Below are 21,022 nucleotides of genomic sequence, written 5' to 3'. Positions count from 1 at the left end.
GCTAATATTATTCTCAAAAAGAAAGGAAACGTCCGTACAAGTGACAATAATTTCATTATTATTTTATATATTAGTTGGCCTTAAGCCATCGAATGGAGACGATGCCAACAAAGCTCCCCATTATGATTCGCCTCCAGCACTGCTCAAATCTTGATTTTAGACCTTAACAAAAGTAAGAGTCTAGAATTATCGAGAATTCTGACGATAGCATCACCACAAATAGTAGAAATAATATTTAATTAATGATCGTAGCTAGCCATGGAATTAGCCCCACCTCTCCTGACTCCAATATAATTTTAATGTTTTTGTAAGCTTGATCTGGTTTAAATCAAATGGGGTTTATTTCCAATTTGGATTGCCTGCCATCCAATCAGATTTGAGGTATTCAGTTATGTTTTCAACTCAATCGAGCTTAAACTAACCTATTAAGCAGTAACCCTAGGTGACATTTTCTTGTTTGTTTTTTAATTAAATAAAATTTTTTTAAAATATTTAATTTTTTCTATTCGATTTGAAAACAATCTATTAATATCAGTCAATAAAATTAAAGTAAATTTATTATTAATAAATTTAAATTATTTATATTAGTTGATACTAATTTATCACTTTTGATTAAATAAAAAAATCAAATATTTTAATTTTTTTTATATTTAATAAAAAAAAAAAACAAACACCATGACCACCCAACTATTTGATCTTTTATGCTATGTAGAGGATGGAAAACAAATCTAAATTTGAAAGAAACCCACGACTTAAGACACATCTTGGCTTGAAACTACCATAAGAAGTTCTTAGAAATGAAAAAACAATTTCTAAGTGGGTGCAGTAATTACTTAATTTTTTGTTCTGATCAGCCTACAAAGATTGAAAATTTTGCCTGACATGGTGTAGTTGTGGGAAAATCATTCCTGAGCCTGTTCATCAAGGGATCGAGTTCGTTTGGTCATTTGCTTTCTGTATTTGAGTTGATGTAAAATTAACAAGTCCATGTATACATGAAAACACAACTTTTTGGGTTGGTCTTGTGTGGGAGAATGGCCTTGTCCTTATCCTCTACATCCTTTGTCATTAACATGCACCATTAGCAAAGAGAAAAGAGAAGATAAGTAAGGAGGAAAATACCAAGCATTTGATAAGATAGAATGGAGCCAAGTGCTCAAAATAAAGACACTAAAATCATATGGTCATTTATGCTATATATATAGGAAGGAAACTTTTATATATTGTATTTTATATTTTATAAAAAAAAATATGAAATATTAAAATAAAACTTTAATAAGTAAATTAATTCAATTAATGTTAATTATTTTATTTTGAATTCATTTATATAATTATGGACCTGCATTTTTCATGTGTGTTCTCACTCAAAACGATGAAACTGGCTTTTTATTTATAAAAAAATTGATTTTTTTTTTAAAAGTTGGAATCGTAACTTATTTTAGTTTATTTTTAAAAGGGAAAATAAAATAAAAAAGAAAACTTTACATGACTTATAAAAAAAAAAAAAGACATGTCTATAAAAACCAAGTCTAGTTTCGGGGGTCAAGTTACCTATTGGGAAGGTACGGTGAAAAACCGTAACACCCGTCTAAACTCATATACCTATGGTCTCTACTAAACGAATTGAGAGAATCATAACAATAAATTAATTAATCTAGATACCAAGATTACAAACACAAATCAATAAACAGAAAAATAATCATAAAATCAAATTACAATAATGTACAAAATAAATGATAAGAGAAATATGCAAATTGATTTTTTAAACTCATAAAAAAAATGTTTCAAAAATTACTTTTTCAATAAATTTCAAAGAAGTTTATTTCCAAAAAAATGATTTCAATTTATTTATTTATGAATAAAAAGTTTCTATTTATTTGCAACAAATTATTTTATTTAATTTTATTTGGTGTTCAATTTCCAAGAAAATAACAAAAGAATTTATTACAAAATTTTAATTTGGCAATGAAAAGATTTTGACTTTTATTAGAAAAAGAATGAAATTTTACAACTTTATTTGCAAAAGTATTTCAATTTGATTATTTACAAAAGAAATAATTTTTTTTCACAAATTTATTTTAAAAATTAATTCAATTTCATTAAGAAAACGATTCTACAAATTTAATATAAAAAAAAAAAACTCTCATCCTATTCTTATTAAAAAAAATTATTTAAAAAACTCTATTTATAAAAAATTACTTTTAATTTCATTCTAATTAAGAAAAGAGAATTTATTCAAAAAATTACTTTTTGGGCAATTTTATTAAAAGTCAATTTTATGGACAATTTTTATTAAACAAATAAATTTCTCAACAGTAGTTATTAAAAACAATTTTTTTTTTAATTTTATTAACAACTGTTTTTCGTATTTTCTTAAAAATAATTTTTAAAATTTTTATTAATAAAACCCCTTTTAAAAAAAATAAACTATTGTTTTTATTAAAACATGATTATTGAACTATTTCTTTTATTAAAACAAAATTTCTGAGTTATCAACTGTTATATGTCCAATAAATATAAATATATATAAAAAAATATTTATAGGAACCAATAGAAATGAAATTAAATAAAAGTGGAGAAATAAAATATACCCAAACAAACTTACAACAAGCTCAATGCCCCATTTATAGTCTTTGTGAGCATTTTTTTCTTCCATGAAATTTGGTTATCCACGTGTCATAAATCCATGCTTAGCCAACATAATACTAGTAGTGGAATGGGCTCATGCAAAACAAAAAAATGAGCCCACAATAAATAACCACAATAATAATAATAAAAACAAAGCAAAATAAAACAACATAAAAATAAAATTTTTACCTCACAAGTTTTAAGCCTTAAGTGCAATGGAAGGTTGGGTAGCAAGATGCATTGGGTCTGGGTATTGTGGGTTTCATGGGAAAAAAAAAAAAAAAGAAATAAAGTGGGAAAAGATAGTCTAATGGTGACGTCGTGTGAGTGTAGGAGGGAGAAAGAAAAACCAAGGAAAAAGTGGAAAAAAAAAAAAAAAAGTGAAGGGGAAGGGGAAGAAAGCGTCTTTGGTTGTGGGAAATTGGAAGAAGAATGGGTAGGTGAGAGAGTGTGGGTGAGGGTAGGGTAGGTGGTAAAATGGTGGGAAGAGAAAGGAGAAATGAGAAAGTGAAAAAAATGAAAAAATGAAAAAGAAAATAAGAAAATGAAAATAATAATAATAATAATTAATAAATAAATAAAATACAAAATAAAAATAAAACAAAATAATAAAAATTAAGAATTAAAGGGTGTGAGTGGCCAAAAAAAAAATTTAAATATAATCAAATTTGAAATTTTAGAATAAAATTAAACCAAAAACTAATATAAAAATAAAATTGGGACAAATTTTTGGGTTTACAAATATATCCCTTTTCAGTAGAGTCCACTAGTAAAGTAAGTGTATACACAACTAAAACAAAGTGGGTTCTGCTAAAAAACAAGAAAGACCACCAAATTTGTCCCAGCACGATGTGACCTTTCTAAGGTCACGAAATATGCTCATCGATCTACCAGTAGGGAAACATGAAAAATCCACATGGATCTTAAGGAGGGCTCGACTAAATAGGATAGTGACAATATCTATGTAAAACACCAAGGACCAAGCTATCAAAAGAGGTGAATAGGTGAGCAAAAATGAGATAAAGAAAGAAAATGAAACTAATGACTGGGGGAGTGACCTAATGTCAAATAAAGAGGTCAAACAGTCATGACATGATACTAAAGGAAACATAAAGAGGCCGTACAGTTAGGGCATGACTTTAAAAAGAAAAGGAAAAGTCAAACAGTCAAGGCGCAACTCTAAAGGAACACGAGAAGGTCAGACAATCAAGGCACGACTCTAGAATACATAAATAAGTCAAACAATCAAGACATAACTCTAGGGAACATAAAGGAAATGTCGGACAGTCAGAGCGTGACACTAACAAGAAACTAAAAAGGAAAGGTCGGATAGTCGAGGAGTGACTCTAAAGGAGCACGAGAAGGTTAGACAATCAATGCGCGACTCTAAATGACATAAACAAGCCGAATAGTCAAGGCACAATTCTAAGAAACATAAATAGAAAGACAGTCGAGGTGTGACTCCAGGAAACATAAAGAAAGTAAGATAGTCAGGGTGTCACTCTAAAGGAGCACGGGAAGGTCGGATAATCAAGGCACAACTCTAAATGACATAAACAAGTCGAACAGCCAAAGTGCAACTCTAGGAAACATAAAAGAGGTGGGACAGTTAGGGTGCGGCTCTAAAGGAACATAGAAAGGCCAAACAGTCAGGGTGTGGCTCTAAGAGACATAAATAGGCTGAATAGTCAAGGCACCACTCTAAAGGAACACAAGAAACTAAAAAAGAAATGTTGAACAATTAAGGTGCAACACTAATAGGGAACTAAAAATGAAAGGTCGGACAGTCGGGGCACGGTATGAACAAGAAACTAAAAGAAAAATGTCGGATAGTCAAGGCACGACACTAATAGGAAACTAAAAAGGAAAGGTTGGACAGTCAAGGTGCGACATGAATGGGAAACTAAAAAGGAAATGTCAGACAGTCATGGCACGACAGTAACAGAAAACTAAAAAGGAAATGACAAATAGTCGGGACGCGACACGAACGAGAAACTAAAAGAAAAAGGTTGAACAGTTAAGGCGAGACACAAATGAGAAACTAAAAAAGAAATGTTGGACAGTCATGGTGCAACACTAATAGGAAACTAAAAAGGAAAGGTTGGACAGTCAGGGCGCAACATGAATGGGAAACTAAAAATGAAATGTCGGACATTCAGGACGCGATACTAATAGGAAACTAAAAATGAAAGGTCGGATAGTCGGGGCGTGGCATGAACGAGAAACTAAGAAGGAAACGTCAGACAGTCAGGGTGCAGCATTAACAGGAAACGAAAAAAGAAATGTTAAACAGTTGAGGCACAACACGAATGGGAAACTAAAAAAAATATGTCATACAGTTGGGATGCGAATCTAACAAGAAACTAAAATGGAAAGGTCAGACAGTCGAGGAGCGACATAAATAGGAAATTAAAAAATAAATGTTAGACAGTTAGGGCGCAGCACTAACAAGAAACTGAAAAGGAAATGTTAGACAGTCAGTGTGCGACACAAACGAGAAACTAAAAATGAAATGTCAGATAGTTAGTACACGACACTAATAGGAAACTAAAAAGGAAAGGTCGAATAGTCGAGGCGCGGCACGAACGAGAAACTAAAAAGAAAATGTCAAACAGTCGGTGTGTGGTTCTATCAGGAAACTAAAAGGGAAAGGTCGAATAATCAAGGTGCGACACAAATGGTAAACTAAAAAATAAATGTCGGACGGTCAAGGCGCGACACTAACAAGAAACTAAAAAGAAAATGTAGGATAGTTAGGGCGCAACACTAACAAGAAACTAAAAAGGAAATACCAGACAATCTAGGTGTGATACGAATAGGAAACTAAAAAGGAAATGTCAGATAGTTGGGACACGACACTAAGAGAAAACAAGGGAAGGTAAAAGAGTTAGATCTGTGATAGTAAAACATAAGCACATTGATAGAAAAGACGATTAAGATAATGCTCAAAATGTGGCTCTAAGCCAAATGATGATCTGAAGACGTAGCCTGAGGCCAAGAAGATGATCTAACCTTAAAACTTTAGCCAATTCATGGTGAAAAGAGAGAAAACCTAAAAATACCTAAAGGTGCGACCAATGTAGAATGGAAACCTAAAGGTATAGCTCGAGACTGATAGAGGTTGAGACAAAGATGAACTAATGGTGCAACTCAAAGTTCGAAAGATAACTAAGAAGATATCAAAACTGTGGTCGCAAAAACCAAAAGACAACTAACACAAGGCTGAAAAAGGAAATGACAAAAGGTACAAAATGTTATAAATAACTAACACACTCCAAGATACAACTATCAACAATAAGATGAACACGTCTAATCCTCAATTAGAACAAATCTGCAGAATCATGCGTCTTGGGACTATGCTATCAAAACAAACCAACTAATGGATTAAAGTAAAGCTAATCAAAACTTTGAGTCTAAATGTACATCAAGTCATGACATGCCAACTACCAAAATGAAAACATCTTCACAAACCCATCGACAATCTAACAGGCCCTACAATCATGGGAGATGTTGAACCCGATGGCCAAAAGGCACATGGAAGTCCAACTAAGGGAACTCGAGATTAGTCTACATTCTCCTCTGATTAGGAGAGTTGGATAAGGTCATATATCATGAAATGAGATGGGTGGGCTCAAAACAAGATATAAGTGTGAAGAAATCCAAGGTAGGAAACAAATGCAAAGTGAGTGTCTGAAACAAACCAGGTATGCTGAGAAGACTAAATCCAAGGCGTCATCATCTCCACAACCCATGAAAAACCTCAAGCAAAATGGTCAGATCCCAATGTCAGAGAAAATCAATATAGTGGCTATGCTCTAGTTTGAATACTTCCTCAAATGGCTATGCCATGATATAAAAGACATCAAATTAATATTTCTCGATCATATCTCATACCTCAATATGAAAAAAATGTATGATCACCTCCAAGAGAATGGTTATGCCCAAGTATAGGGAATATCTTATCATCTCCAAATGATGGCTATGCCCTAGTGTAGGGAATCTAACAAAGTGGTTGTGCTCCAATAATAATGCTCTGTCAAGTGGCTATGCCTTAGTGTGAATATGTCAAGTCAAAATGAGCCAAAATAGGTAAACCTTTAACAAAGCAATCTTCTTCAAAACCAAGCACTAACGAGAAGAGCATGCCCCGATATGCAACATGATATCTGAAATGATCATACCTCGATGTAAGGTAATATCTGGAATGGCTATATCACAATAGATACAATCTGATCAAGATGGACCTCTACTCCCCAAAGTCTTCTCATACTACAATATGAAAGGTACCAAATCACCTATAAACGACGAATATGCCCCAGTGTAGGGAATCAAACAGAGTGGTTATGCCTTAGTATGCACTATCAAATCAAGGTCAAACTCTACTCCCACATCTCAAAAAATGGATATATGTTAATATAATCCGAACAACTCTTGATCCACCATGCTTCATGAGAGGGAATGAAGTGGCTATGCCCTAGTATAAGTTGTCATCTCGAAAATCAATCATTAATGAGAAGGCTATGCATCATTATAAACTATTTGAGGTAGATATGCCCCAATATAGATTATCATCTCAAAAAACCATCATCAATGAGAAAGTTATGCCCCAATGTAAACTCTCTCATAACTCCTCATCTATCATGCTCCGAGTGATCTTTAACCAATCTCAAATGTTGCCCATGTGTGAGCTATCAATCACAATGTTGAAGTCATAGCCTTAGGATGGTCTTAAGACTTGGGACATAACGTAGGCTAAGTTAATAAGGTGAAAGAAATTAAGGGAAACTAAGCTCAATAATCCTAATAATATAATCCTCATGCCTCTAGATCCACAATGTAGTAGATAAAGAAACTCAAAGATCATGGACATCACAGATGTTCTACAATATGGATGACCAAATGAATGAGAAGATGAAAATTGATGAAAAAAAATAATGAATCAATGGGAGTACTACATAAGTATACAACCATCTATGAGTGTGACTCCTTATTTTGGAAAAGGCGGTCTGCGAAAAACCGGATCGGGTTCGGGGGTCAGGTTACTTATCGGGAAGGTATGGTATAGACCGTAGCACCCCTTTAAGTCCCTAAAGTCGGGTCTCTACTAATAAAATGAAGCAATCATGGCAATAGACGAGTAAAACAGTGAATACCCAGAACTATCATGCACATATGAAAATCAAAACATGCATATAGAAATACCAGAATAGGAATAGATAACGTACCTGGGTGACGAGCCACAATGCGCTATCAAGAAGTGAGGTCAGTGCACAATTAAAGAATAATTTCAAGCATGTCATAGGGCAGAATAGAAATAGTCGGGCATGGCAACTAAATCAATCAATCAATTATAAAGTCACACATGTCGGGCTCCCACCAAAACCCTTTTATTTTGCATGAATTAATATCATAGATTCCATTACTCCGGAATTATGAAAAAAAACATTCATGCCTATTAAAAACAAGAGGAGCAGAAGATTGCGGGCGGAAATGGATCCGGCGAATCACGAGTGTCTAACGAGCCAAGCTGTCCGGGGAATCTGAATTGTCGACTAGATGCTCTCTGGGTAAGCGCTATTAGAGGATCCAGACATGTTTGACCGGAGAAGTTGAATCGCCCTCCTCTCCCATCCGACGTTAGGAGTCGGATGCGAGATATCTAGAGAAGGTGGAACGCGGCCGGACAGAATTCCGGATGTGAGACATCCGAAGAAGGTGGGATGTTGGCGAACAGAATTCCTGATGTGAGACATCCAAAGAAGGTGGGACGTAGGCGGACAGAATTCCGGATGTGAGACATCCGTAGAAGGTGGGATGTCAGTCGGACAGAATTCCGGATGCAATGATAAATAAATAAATAAATAAAAAGAAATGCAGACACGACCCCACAAATCAAAAGCATGTGATGAATCTTCCCTCAAAATTTTCCAAAACAGAGGGAATGAGTAAGTATACTCCAGGCATCGAGGATAACCCACAAACAATCAAGAAACAGAGGAGAGCAGTTTAAAATAGTCGGTGTAAACAAGTTGAAAGCCAAGTTAGAAATCAAGCACAACATGGGGGCAAACGAACTCAGATTCCATAAGAACATAATAAAATCTCCAATGCTCGCATCCAAACACCAAAATAGAATCTTATCGATATCCAAAAACAAAATAGAGAAGGTAATGAACAGGGTCCATACCTGAAAAGCTTCCTCGCAGATGGAAGCTCACCTGACTTCAAGCCCCTGTTTTTATGACCTTTTCTTGAAGATGCCCAGATCAGGACCTCTTTTCTCCTCTCGTTCTCCTCCTTTTCAAATATCTCCAGCCAAACACCAGGAAAACTCAAATGCTCTCCTCCCCTCACTCCCTAAAACCAAGCTCTCTAAAAAAAATCTTCCCCTTTTCTCCTTCTCCCTTTCTTTCTTGGTGTCCTCTCTTGCAAGCCACTCTTCTGCCCTCCTATTCACCGGTCAACAAGCATGGCTTGCCCAACCACTCTCCCCGCTGCTGCACGCCTCATGCAGACGACCTCCTGCTCTCAGCTCGGGGTCCCCTACCTCTACAGTCTGCAGCTTTCCAAATCCCCTTTACAGGTGTCGAATTCTGATAGCTCCTCAAAGCACTAACCTGATTCTCTGTCAACCTCTCCAAAGACGCCACATGGTCTCCCGGGATCGTGCCACCTGGCCAAATAACCTTCATGAAAGGTGAGAAAGAAAGTGCCCCAAAATGGGGGTCTACAAATATATATATATATATATATATATATATATATATATATATAGTTTTCTTATCCAATTTCCCACATGAGTAAAACAAAACTACAAAAATTCTACCCAACTCTTTTTTTTTTTAATAAATAATTTCTTTATTTATGCAGAATTATAAAGATAGGTTGATTACAAAATTCCTATATAATCATTCTTGTAAATCAATTTTTAATTAATTTTGTTAGAATAACATTGGAAAAGTGGAAATATAAAATAAATACACTTATTTGAATAAAATAAATATTTTTGATAAACGGAAATCTCAATCACATCCTTCTTTTTCATTTTTTTAATAAAAAAATATTCGTCACATACAAATAATAGTGATAGTAAAATTACCAAATTTAAATTTTAACTTTTTAAATTTAAAACATACTTATTTTCTAATTATAACAAGTGTCACAATATTAAGACTTACTTTTTTTTTTCAATATTTATAAATATCCCCACTTTCATACCAATATCAAACTATGAACAAAAAAAGGCATGAGGGAGAGTATATATAAATGTTATTTGAATAAGATTAGCATTTTAGTTTTTAAAATTCAATAAATAATAAAATATGTTTGTTTATCAAATAATAAAAAAATTAAATTAAACTAACTATAATTTATTCATTATAATTCATTAATTTAATTAAAAATAATTAATTATTTTTTATTTAAATATTGAAATTTTCTATTAAAAAAATATAGAAAAATAAATAAAGATTTTATTAATTTATTATAAAATTTATTTCCAATTTTAATATAGATGGTACATCATTAAATTACAATTTGAAATATTATTTTTTAAAAATGTAAAATTTAATATTTATCTTGACATGATTTAACCTATTAATATAGTCATTTAATCTATATAAACGTTTTAAAATAAAATATATTCAAATACAACTATGTGAGATGTGAGAGCATCTCAACATGTGAGATGTGAGCCACTCTTATTGTCAAATCATCGTTGTGTCTTTTCTATATAATACAAGGCCGTCCTTTTTTGCTCTGAAGTCTGGCCCCAAGAGTTGAATTCAATCTTACTCAACTGGACTAGACCACACGGCAGCAGCCCGCGTTGCACTACATAATGATGCCATGTGTCTCCCCACACGGTTTTGGCTCCAACCCTTAGCCCTTAAGATTTCAACTCATGAAATAATCACAATTTTGGACCCTTATATAAGTGTGTTCCTATGACCCTATCTTCCTTCACATCGTATCAATTGCACTGCAAATCAGTTCTACTACAGCAATGGAATCAACCTCCCTCTCTTCTCCTACCCTCGGCACCTTGCCTTTTCCTCCTGTGCGGTCTTGCCGGAAAAAACATGTGCGGAAGGTCGTTGCGGCGAGTAACGGAACAAGTGGACGAGATTATGGAGGCAAGCTGGTGGATGAAAACATGATTGTGCTGAGAATGCGTATTCGGGAAATGAAGATGTTGGAGACGAGTGAATCACCCCCATCGGATTGGATGGAGTGGGAGAAGCGATATTATGAACGTTACAATGGAGATGTATGCGAAGCAGTGGGGTTGCTGCAATCTTACTTGATGAATATTAGGCCCAGTTTGGCTTTAGGGTTTTTGGCACTCACCACATTAAGTGTGCCAATATCCACTGCAGTGGTCATTCTTCATGCCATAGAGATGGCTAGGGGAATTCTATCTGGGGTTCATCTAAGCTGATTGGCTCTTCCCAAGCTGATCAAATATTAAAATCAGCACTTTTTTATTACATATAGATCAAAAACTTATTTCTCAACTGCTGGCCAATTGGTAAACCAAGTACATGGAGTTCCTTCTCGATCTTGTCATTTTTTATCTGGCTCCGTTATCTTTCTGTTGTATTAAGCATAACACCCATCCCACTTACACTTTCACCATGTATAACATAAACTAATCATCATCATGCGAACCTGTATTTGATGTTCCTTTTTGGCCAAAGAAGAGTCCTATTTTTCTTTCCATCTTTTTTTTTTTTTTAATTCATGTTTTGAAAGATTTTGCTCCACCCTTAGAAAGCTTTGCTCAATCAGGAATGTAAATTGCAGAGAAAATATCAAATCTGAAATCTCCCGTTAAACCAAGTTCCGATATCATATTGAATTATTAATTTTTCTAAAAGTTTAAGTTAATAGTATTTGAACTCGATATACAAATCATGTTTCTTAACAATTGCAATAATAAGGAAAAAGTGAGGAAGAGGAATTTACTATAGAGTTCAATAAAGATGCCATATGAGAATAAAATAGTTAAAGGAAACAAAAGAAAATAAAGCAGAAAGAAGACAGAGATGAGGGGAGGGATATTCTTTGCCCCTTTTTTTTCTCTATGTGGCAATATAAGTCTTGCTCTGGCCCAGTTTCAATCATCTGTGAAGAAACTGTAAAGGTTGATTAAATCAATAGGATTCATACTAGGTGCTAATATTATTCTGAAAAAGAAAAGTAAACGTCCGTACAAGTTACAATAATTTCATTATTATTTTATATATTAGTTGGCGTTAAGCCATAGAATGCAGACGATGAAACAAAAATCCTGGCCCAACAAAGCTCCAGCACTGCTCAAGTCTTGATTTTTGACCCTAACAATTACCAAAAGTAAGAGTCCAAAATTATCAAGAATTCTGACGATAGCATCACCACATATAGTAGAAATAATATTAATTAATGATCATAATCATCATTCAAGCATGGTAGCCAGCCATGGAATTAGCCCCACCTCTCCTAACCCAAATATAATTTTAATATTTTTGTAAGCTTCATCTGGTTGAACTCAAAATGGGTTTGTTTCCGGTTTGGATTGCCAGCCATCCAATCCGATTTTAGGTATTCAGTCATGTTATCAACTCAATTGAACTAAACCTAACCTTTAAAGTCAGAATGTTAGGTGATATTAATACTAAGGAGGTGTTTGATAAATCAATTTAATAACTTAAAGTGATTTAATTATATAATTTAAATCATTAAATAAATTAAATATGATTGATAAAATAGTTTAATGATATGTGTTAAAGTCAAAAAGTAATAAATAAAAATAATTAATTTATTCTTAAATTTATATTTTTATTCTTATTTACCTTAATTACTTCCATAATCTTTTTTGTTACTTCACGGCCTTCACTGCTACTTGACATCTTTGCTCTAATTATAATTTATGATGATAAATATATCAATTTGATAATTTATAATAAATTTTAAGTTAATTTTATCAAACAACCTTAATTTTTAAAGTAAAAATTAAATAATAAATTTCAAATCAATATTTTTAATTATAGTTTAACTTAAAGTGTTTAACTTAAGTCATTAAATAATAAATATTGAGTTTTATCAAACACCTCTAAAACCACCCAACCATTAGAAACCCATGACTAAAAGACACATCCCGGCTTGAAGCTACCATCAGAAGTCCTTAGAAACGAAAAAACAATTTTTTAAGTCGGTGCATAATTACTTAATTTTTCGATCTGGTCATCCTACAAAGATTGAAATTTTTTCATGACTTGGTGTAGTTGTGGGAAGAGCATTCCTGAGCCTGTTCATCAAAGGAGTTTGTTTTGTCATTTGCTTTCTGTGTTTGAGTCGATGGAAAATTAACAAGTCCATGTACACATGAATACACAACTTTTCGGGTTGGTCTTGCGTGGGAGGATGGCCTTGTCCTTATCCTCTATATCCTTGTCATTAACGTACACCATTAGCAAAGAGAAAAGAGAAGATAAGGTGGAAAATACCAAGCATTTGATAAGACAGAATGGGCATTCATGGTATATATAGGAAGGAAACTTTTATATATTGTATTTTATATTTTATAAAAAAAAATGAAATATTAAAATAAAACTTCAATAAGTAAATTAATTCAATTAATGTTAATTATTTTATTTTGAATTTCATTTAACTTATTATCAAAAATATAAAAATTATCACAATAATTTTTTTTAGGTCTTTCTTTATATTTTTTGCATATTGGTTGAATAAAAAAATCTAAATTCCTAAATAAAATTATAAATATTTATAAACAAAAAAAATGAATATATCATCATTTCTTATATATTCTAAATATATCTAAACTAGATAGTTTGATACAAAATAGATGGATTAACATAAAATATATTTTCAAGTTTTTTATATTATTATCGAATATTATAAATTATGTCATATAATTTTTTTTTCAACAAAACAATTTCAAAATATTTATTATTATTTATTTTATCATTTTTTAAAGTTTTTTTTTAAATATTTTTATAAATTTTAATCTATTTATATTTTTTATGGTAATTTTCTCAATATTACTCTATATATACATAAAATTCAACTTTTCATGTTTTAATAAGAAGTTGATAAAGACAGAATACTTTTGACAATATATATATATATATATATATATATATAATAGATATTTAACAAGACAGAATGAAGGTAGGTGATTGTTCTTATGTATTATTACATTTGACTAGAGATTTCTCGGTAATTTATTTTAGTTGCTCTTACAAAAAAAAAGGTAAGAGAAGTTTAAGGAAATTAGTTTGTCCATATATAAAAGTGGTCGTGTTATAAGCATTATTATTAAGCATGGTTGAATAGTATCCACCAGTCATTCAAGTTAATAAATTAAGGTGGCGTTTGTTTTTTTACTTAATTCTAAATAGAACTTTAATGCTTAATAGTATTAAATATTAGGTTGTTTGTTTTTTTAGTATTTTATTTCTATTAAGTATTAAAAAGTAAAAAAAAATTATTGTGTTATTTTTTCTATTTAAAAAAAGCCATATACAGAGCTTTTTCTATTTAGTAAAAAGTTTATAATAAGTAATGAAAAAGTAAAAAAACAAACAACTTAAATTCTAAAACTAAATAATTTTCAGCAAAAAACCAAAAAAACAAACACCACCTAACTGCTATTATGAATAGGGTAATTCATGTGTACACAAAAATAAAAAGATAAAAAATGAAAAAAGAGATACAACGGATAGAGGTGTAAAAAAGAGAGAAAAGACCCATGCTTTATCTCAGTCATTTATCACGTGTAACATTGAAGGAAGCAATAAAACTTCTTCAGGTACATGACCCTCCATAAATTTAATGAGACCCACTAGCTCCAAACTCCTTCATAAGCATGGACATTGTGAGTCTCTAAATTTAGAGGGTGTTTGTTTTCTTATGTGGTGTTTGTTTTTTATTTAATTTTAAATAAAACTTTATATATATATATATATAAAGTTAAAGTGGAAAATACCAAGTATTTGATAAGACAGAATGGAGCCACGATGTTGAAATCATATGGTCATTCATGCTATATATAGGAAGAAAACTTTTATATGTTGTATTTTATATTTTATTTTAAAAAAATGTGAAATATTAAAATAAAACTTTAATAAGGAAATTAATTCAATTAATGTTAATTATTTTATTTTGAATTTCATTTAACTTATTATTAAAAATATAAAAATTATCACTATAATTTTTTTTTTTAGGTCTTTCTTTATATTTTTTGCATATTGGTTGAATCCAAAAAAAAAAATCTAAATTCCTAAATAAATTAGATAGATTGATACAAAATAGATGGATTAATATAAAATATATTTTCAAGTTTTTTATATTATTATTGAATATTATAAATTATATCATATAATATATTTTTTTTCAATAAAACAATTTCAAAATATTTACTATTATTTATTTTATCATTTTTTTGAAGTTTTTTTTAATAATTTTTTATAATAATTTTCTCAATATTTCTTCATTATATACATAATATTCAACTTTTCATGTTTTAATAAGAATGGATATTAAAACAAATACTTGACAAGAATATATATATATATATATATATATATATATAAAAGAGCAATCACCCGCCTTCATTCTGTCTTGTCTTGTCAAATATATAAAATAAGCATTTGACAAGACAGAATGAAGGTAGGTGGTTGCTCTTGTGTTTTATTACATTTGACTGAAAATTCCTCCGTTATTTATATAAAATAAGCATTTGACAAGACATAATAAAGGTAGGTGGTTGCTCTTATATATTATTACATTTGATAGGAGATTCTTCCATTATTTACTTTATTTGCTCTTACAATATAAGGTAAGAGAAGTTTAAGGTAATTAGTTTGTCCATATAAAAAGTGGGGCCGTGTTATAAGCATTATTATCAAGCATGGTTGAATAGCGTCCACCAATCATTCAAGTTAATAAACTAAGGTGGTGTTTGTTTTTTTACTTAATTCTAAATAGAACCTTAATACTTAATAGTGTTAAATATTAGGTTGTTTGTTTTTGTAGTATTTTATTTCTATTAAGTATTAAAAAGTAAAAAAAATCAATATGTTATTTTTTCTATTTAGAAAAAGCTACATATTTTGGCTTTTTCTATTTAGTAAAAAGTTTATAATAAGTCATGAAAAAGTAGAAAAACAAACAACCTAAATTCTAAAACTAAATTGTTTTAAGCAAAAAGCCAAAAAAACAAACACCATCTAACTGCTATTATGAATAGGGTTAATTCATGTGTACACAATCTTCAAATTGATAAATGGTAGTTTTTTCATTCATACTTTCATTCATTCATGTACAGAGTATATATAGAGGGTAATCACCATTCTAAGAATGGGAAAGAATGATACAAGGAAAGAATGATATAAGGAAATAACAACTAATATCCCAATATCTCAATATTCCTAATATCTCAATATTCCTAGTATCTCAATATTCCTAATATCTCAACACTCCCCCTCAAGTTGGTGCATAGATGTCACACATGCTCAACTTGTCTAAAAATTTTGAGAACACTTGACTTGAGACAACTTTGATAAGGATATCGGTCAATTGATCTTCTGATTGAATCTTAGGCAATTCCACAATCTTATCATCTAACTTTTCCTTAATGAAGAATCTATCCACCTCGACATGCTTTGTACGATCATGTTGTACTGGATTATAAGCAATGTCACATGCGGCTTTATTGTCATAAAACAATCGGATCGGTTACCTAGATAGGTAACCTAAATCCTGTAAGAGGAGTCTTAGCCATAATGCCTCACAAAGTCCTAGAGTCATACCTCTAAACTCCGCTTCTGCACTTGAACGAGCGACAACATTCTGCTTCTTACTTTTCCATGTCACAAGATTACCACCTACAAAGGTAAAGTAACTAGATGTAGATCGCCTATCATCCATTGCACCGGCCCAATCAGCATCAGTATATACTTCTATACTATGATAATCAACATTTTTAGTGAACAAAATTCTCTTCCCAGGAGCATTCTTCAAATACCTCAAAATAAGCATGACTGCATTCATATGTTGCTCTCCAGGATTATGCATATATTGACTCACTACACTCAATGCATAAGCAAGATCTGTTTTTGTATGAGCTAAGTACATTAATCTCCCCACAAGTCTCTAGTATCTTCCCTTATGTTGATACTTGATTAGGCTCAACACACAATTTCAGACCTTCTTCTATTGGTATATTAACAGGTTGACATCCCAACATTCCAGTCTCCTGTAAAAGATCTAAGGCATACTTTCTTTGAGACAGAAAAATTCCTTCACTTGATCGAGAAACTTCAATCCCAAGAAAGTATTTCAGATGACCTAGATCTTTCATTTCGAATTCTCTAGATAGATAATTTTGCAGAGCTTTTCTTTCTTCAGGATCATTTCCTGTAACTACCATGTCATCCACATATACGATGAGTCTCGTAATCTTACCATGTTGCTTTTTTAGGAACAAAGTGTGATTTGAATTACTTTGACGATAGCCAAAAGCTCTCATTGACTTTGTGAACCTTCCAAACCATGCTCTCGGGGATTGCTTCAACCCATACAATGACTTCTTCAATTTGCACACCTTCTGACATTGCTTTTCTGACACCATGCATCCTAGTGGAAGATCCATATATACTTCTTCAGATAACTCGCCATGCAGAAAGGCATTTTTCACATCGAATTGTTGTAATGGTCAATCTAGGTTTACAGCTAAAGACAGTAATACTCGAATTGTGTTAATCTTAGCTACAGGTGCAAATGTCTCTATGTAGTCAATTCCATAAGTTTGAGTGTACCCTTTTGCTACCAGTCTTACTTTAAATCGTTCAATACTACCATCTGCCTTGTACTTCACAGTATAGATCCAACGACACCCAACTGGCTTCTTTCCTGGTGGACATTATACGAGTTCCCATGTTTCATTCTTCTGCAATGATTTCATCTCTTCATTCATAGCTGCTTTCCACCTTGGATCAGCTAAGGCTTCCTGCACACTGTTAGGAATAGCTACAGTAGATAATTGATTTACAAATGACTTATTTGATTCAGACAAACGATGGGTAGACACATAGTTGCTCATGGGATATTTGACTTTAGTAGACAATTCAGGTTCATATGTGGGTTTAGGAATACCTCTATTATGACGATGTGGTAACCGTTTCATGAATGGATCAGGTTCTAAATTAAGAACACCCTCAACAGACGACGATTGGTTTGGTATTTTAGTGAAGACATCTTCGGACCCAAATTGTTGACCACTCATATCCAACTCACCCACTTCCTGGTTCACTAGTTCAGATTGTCCAGATTCATCTTCTTCAGAGATATGATAATCATAATCGAGAGTCTGAATTTCCTTATGGTACTCCCCCTGAAGTTCAGACTTAGATGAAAAATACATTGAATCTTCATGAAACACCACATCCATTGTAATATACATTTGTCGAGTTGGAGGATGGTAACATCAATATCCCTTTTTGTGTAATGCATATCCAACAAACACACATTGCAATGCATGGGAAGTTAACTTGGTGCGTTGGTGCTTGTGTAGATGCACAAATGCCACGTAACCAAAAACACGAGGAGGTAGATTTGGGACAGTTGGGGCAACTACGACATTAGTAAGAGCTTGGAGAGGTGTTTAAAAGTTAATTGAGCTAGAAGGTACCCAATTGATCAAATATGCGGCAGATGTGATTGCTTCTCCCCAATAAGATATCGGTGTTTTTGCTGCTATCAAGGAAGCACGAACAACCTCTAACAAGTGTCGATTTTTTTGTTCAGCGACTCCATTTTGCTGGGGTGTATTGGAACAAGTAGTCTGATGAATGATGTCATGTCCTTCCAAATACTTTTGAAGATCAGAACTTTGATATTCTCCACCATTATCACTACGCAGAACCCGAACCTTTGCATTGTACTGAGTTTCAATCATTTTATGAAAATTTTGAAACAACAAGTTCACTTCATCTTTGGTCTTCATCAAGCATAACCATGTCATTCTGGTACAATCATCAATAAAAGTAACAAACCAACGTGAGCCACTCAAAGTTAGGACTTTGGATGGGCCCCAAACATCAGAATGTATAACCATAAAAGGAAACAGACTTTTATTCAAAATTAACGGAAACGAAGCACGATGGCTTTTAGCCAATTCACAAATATCACAACGAAAACCAGAAATATCACTTTTTGCAAACAAACTAGGAAACAATTTTTTTAAATAACCAAAGGAAGCATGTCCCAAACGTCGATGCCACAACCAAATTTCAGACTTTTTCTTCTCCCCCTCAGATTCATTTGCCATCAAGGCTTGTTGCAACTTATTTGAATCCTTTGACTGCAAGTCCAAGTAATAGAGTTTTCCCCGTTTAATACCACAACCAATCGTCTGTCTTGTTTGGATGTCCTTAATCACACAAAATTCAAGCCAAAAAATGACAATACAAGATAAGGTTGCAGTGATTTGAGAAACTGACAAAAGATTGTAATCTAAAGATGGAACAACTAAAACAGAATCCAAATTCAAAGTATCAGTAAGAGTTAAGGATCCTTCCCCAATGACTGGGGTTGTGTTACCATTGGCTGTGGAAACAATTTTTTGTGAGGAAGGTCTAAGGGGTAAAACCTGTCTAGAATCAAAAGTCATATGATCTGTAGCACCAGAATCAATTATCCATGCACTATTAATAACAGGTGTAAAAGTATTTAAAAACTTACCACCATGATCAGTAGCGACTACCAATGCAGAGGCTTTCTCAGCAACATTAGCCTCTGTTTTTATTTCGGCAACAGTTGCAGTCGCGGTTTTCTTGGAATCCTTCTTCCGTTGATCACGATTATTATAATTAATAACAAAGTGTTGATAGCCTAAACATGATCTAAAGGTCCATGGTTCAAACCTTCGGTTCCTTATTGTTTTCTTGGTCATACCAAGAGTCGTTGTTTTGAAATTGTGGGATATCCAGACTGGTGGGACCAGTCTTATTGAAGTGAGTGCATTTGAAGGTTGACTTATCAATATTAGGGCTTGTCTTAGGATGGTTGATCGCTGTCGGACTACCATAGCGACAAAATATCCAGGATTTTAGTTCCATGGCTCTGATACCATCTTCAAATTGATAAATGGTAGTTTTTTCATTCATGTACAGAGTATATATAGAGGGTAATCACCATTCTAAGAATGGGAAAGAATGATATAAGGAAAGAATGATATAAGGAAATAACAACTAATATCCTAATATCTCAATATTCCTAATATCTCAATATTCCTAGTATCTCAATATTCCTAAAATCTCAACACTAAATGATATAAGGAAAGAATGATATAAGGAAAGCATTCCTAATATCTCAACACACAAAAGTATAAAGATAAAAAAATGAAAAAAGAGATACAACGGATATAGGTGTAAAAAACAGAGAAAAGACCCATGCTTTGTCTCAGTCATTTATCACGTGTAACACTGAATGAAGCAATAAAACTTCTTCAGGTACATGACCCTCCATAAATTTAATGAAACCGACTAGCTCCAAACTCCTTCATAAGCATGGACATTGTGAGTCTCCAAATTTAGAGGGTGTTCGTTTTCTTAGGTAGTGTTTGTTCTTTTATTTAATTCTAAATAAAATTTTAATACTTAATAATGTTAAATATGAAGTTGTTTATTTTTTAAATATTTTATTTCTATTAAATATTTAAAAAATAAAGAAAAATGAACATATTATTTTTTTATTTAAAAAAATTCAAATATTTTGGTTTTTTCAATTCAACAAAAAGTTTATTAGAAGTTATAAAAAAGTAAAAAAAAAACAAACAACTTAAATTTTGAAAACAAATTTTTTTTAATAAGAAAAACCGAAAAAATAAATGCCCTCTTAGTTTTTTATTGTAAGAAATTTGCTATCAAATTTAGGTTATTTGTTTTTTTTTTTTTAACTTTTTTCATGACTTATTATAAATTAATTTTTGACTGAATAAAAAAAATCAAAATATTTGACTTTCTCTAAATGAAAAAAGTAACATGTGAGAATTTTTTTTTTAATGCTTAATAAAAATAAAATATTATAAAAACAAACGACTTAATACTTAACACCATTAATTACTATTTAATTTTAAGTTCTATTTAGAATTAAGAAAAAAAACACTACATTTTATTTTATTTTTAAAAAAATATAACATGCACAAACCATAATTAAGTCAATTTTACAAGTTTTTAAAATTTTCAACTTTTACAAATATTATTTAATTTTAAATAATATCTGAAATCATAAAATTCCTTTGTTATAGTATTTTGGCATGTCTGCTTTGGTCGATCAATGCTTCATCATGCAAGAGCTTAAAGGAACACTCATTCAAGCTATGCCATGG

General features: G+C 31.9%; 1 protein-coding gene across 1 annotated transcript; it reads left to right on the top strand.

The window, feature by feature from the left end:
- The first annotated feature begins 10,633 nt into the window (after positions 1–10,633).
- LOC100253584 (uncharacterized) lies at positions 10,634–11,068 on the top strand. Its single transcript, XM_002271351.3, has one exon. It carries the CDS (start codon positions 10,634–10,636, stop codon positions 11,066–11,068), a length of 435 nt encoding a protein of 144 aa, XP_002271387.1.
- Positions 11,069–21,022: the final 9,954 nt, after the last annotated feature.

This window comes from Vitis vinifera, chromosome 14 (genome assembly GCF_030704535.1).
Source record: "Vitis vinifera cultivar Pinot Noir 40024 chromosome 14, ASM3070453v1".
NCBI lineage: Eukaryota > Viridiplantae > Streptophyta > Magnoliopsida > Vitales > Vitaceae > Vitis > Vitis vinifera.
The sequence above is the reverse complement of the archived record's forward strand: the minus strand, read 5'-3'. Positions and strand labels throughout refer to the sequence as shown.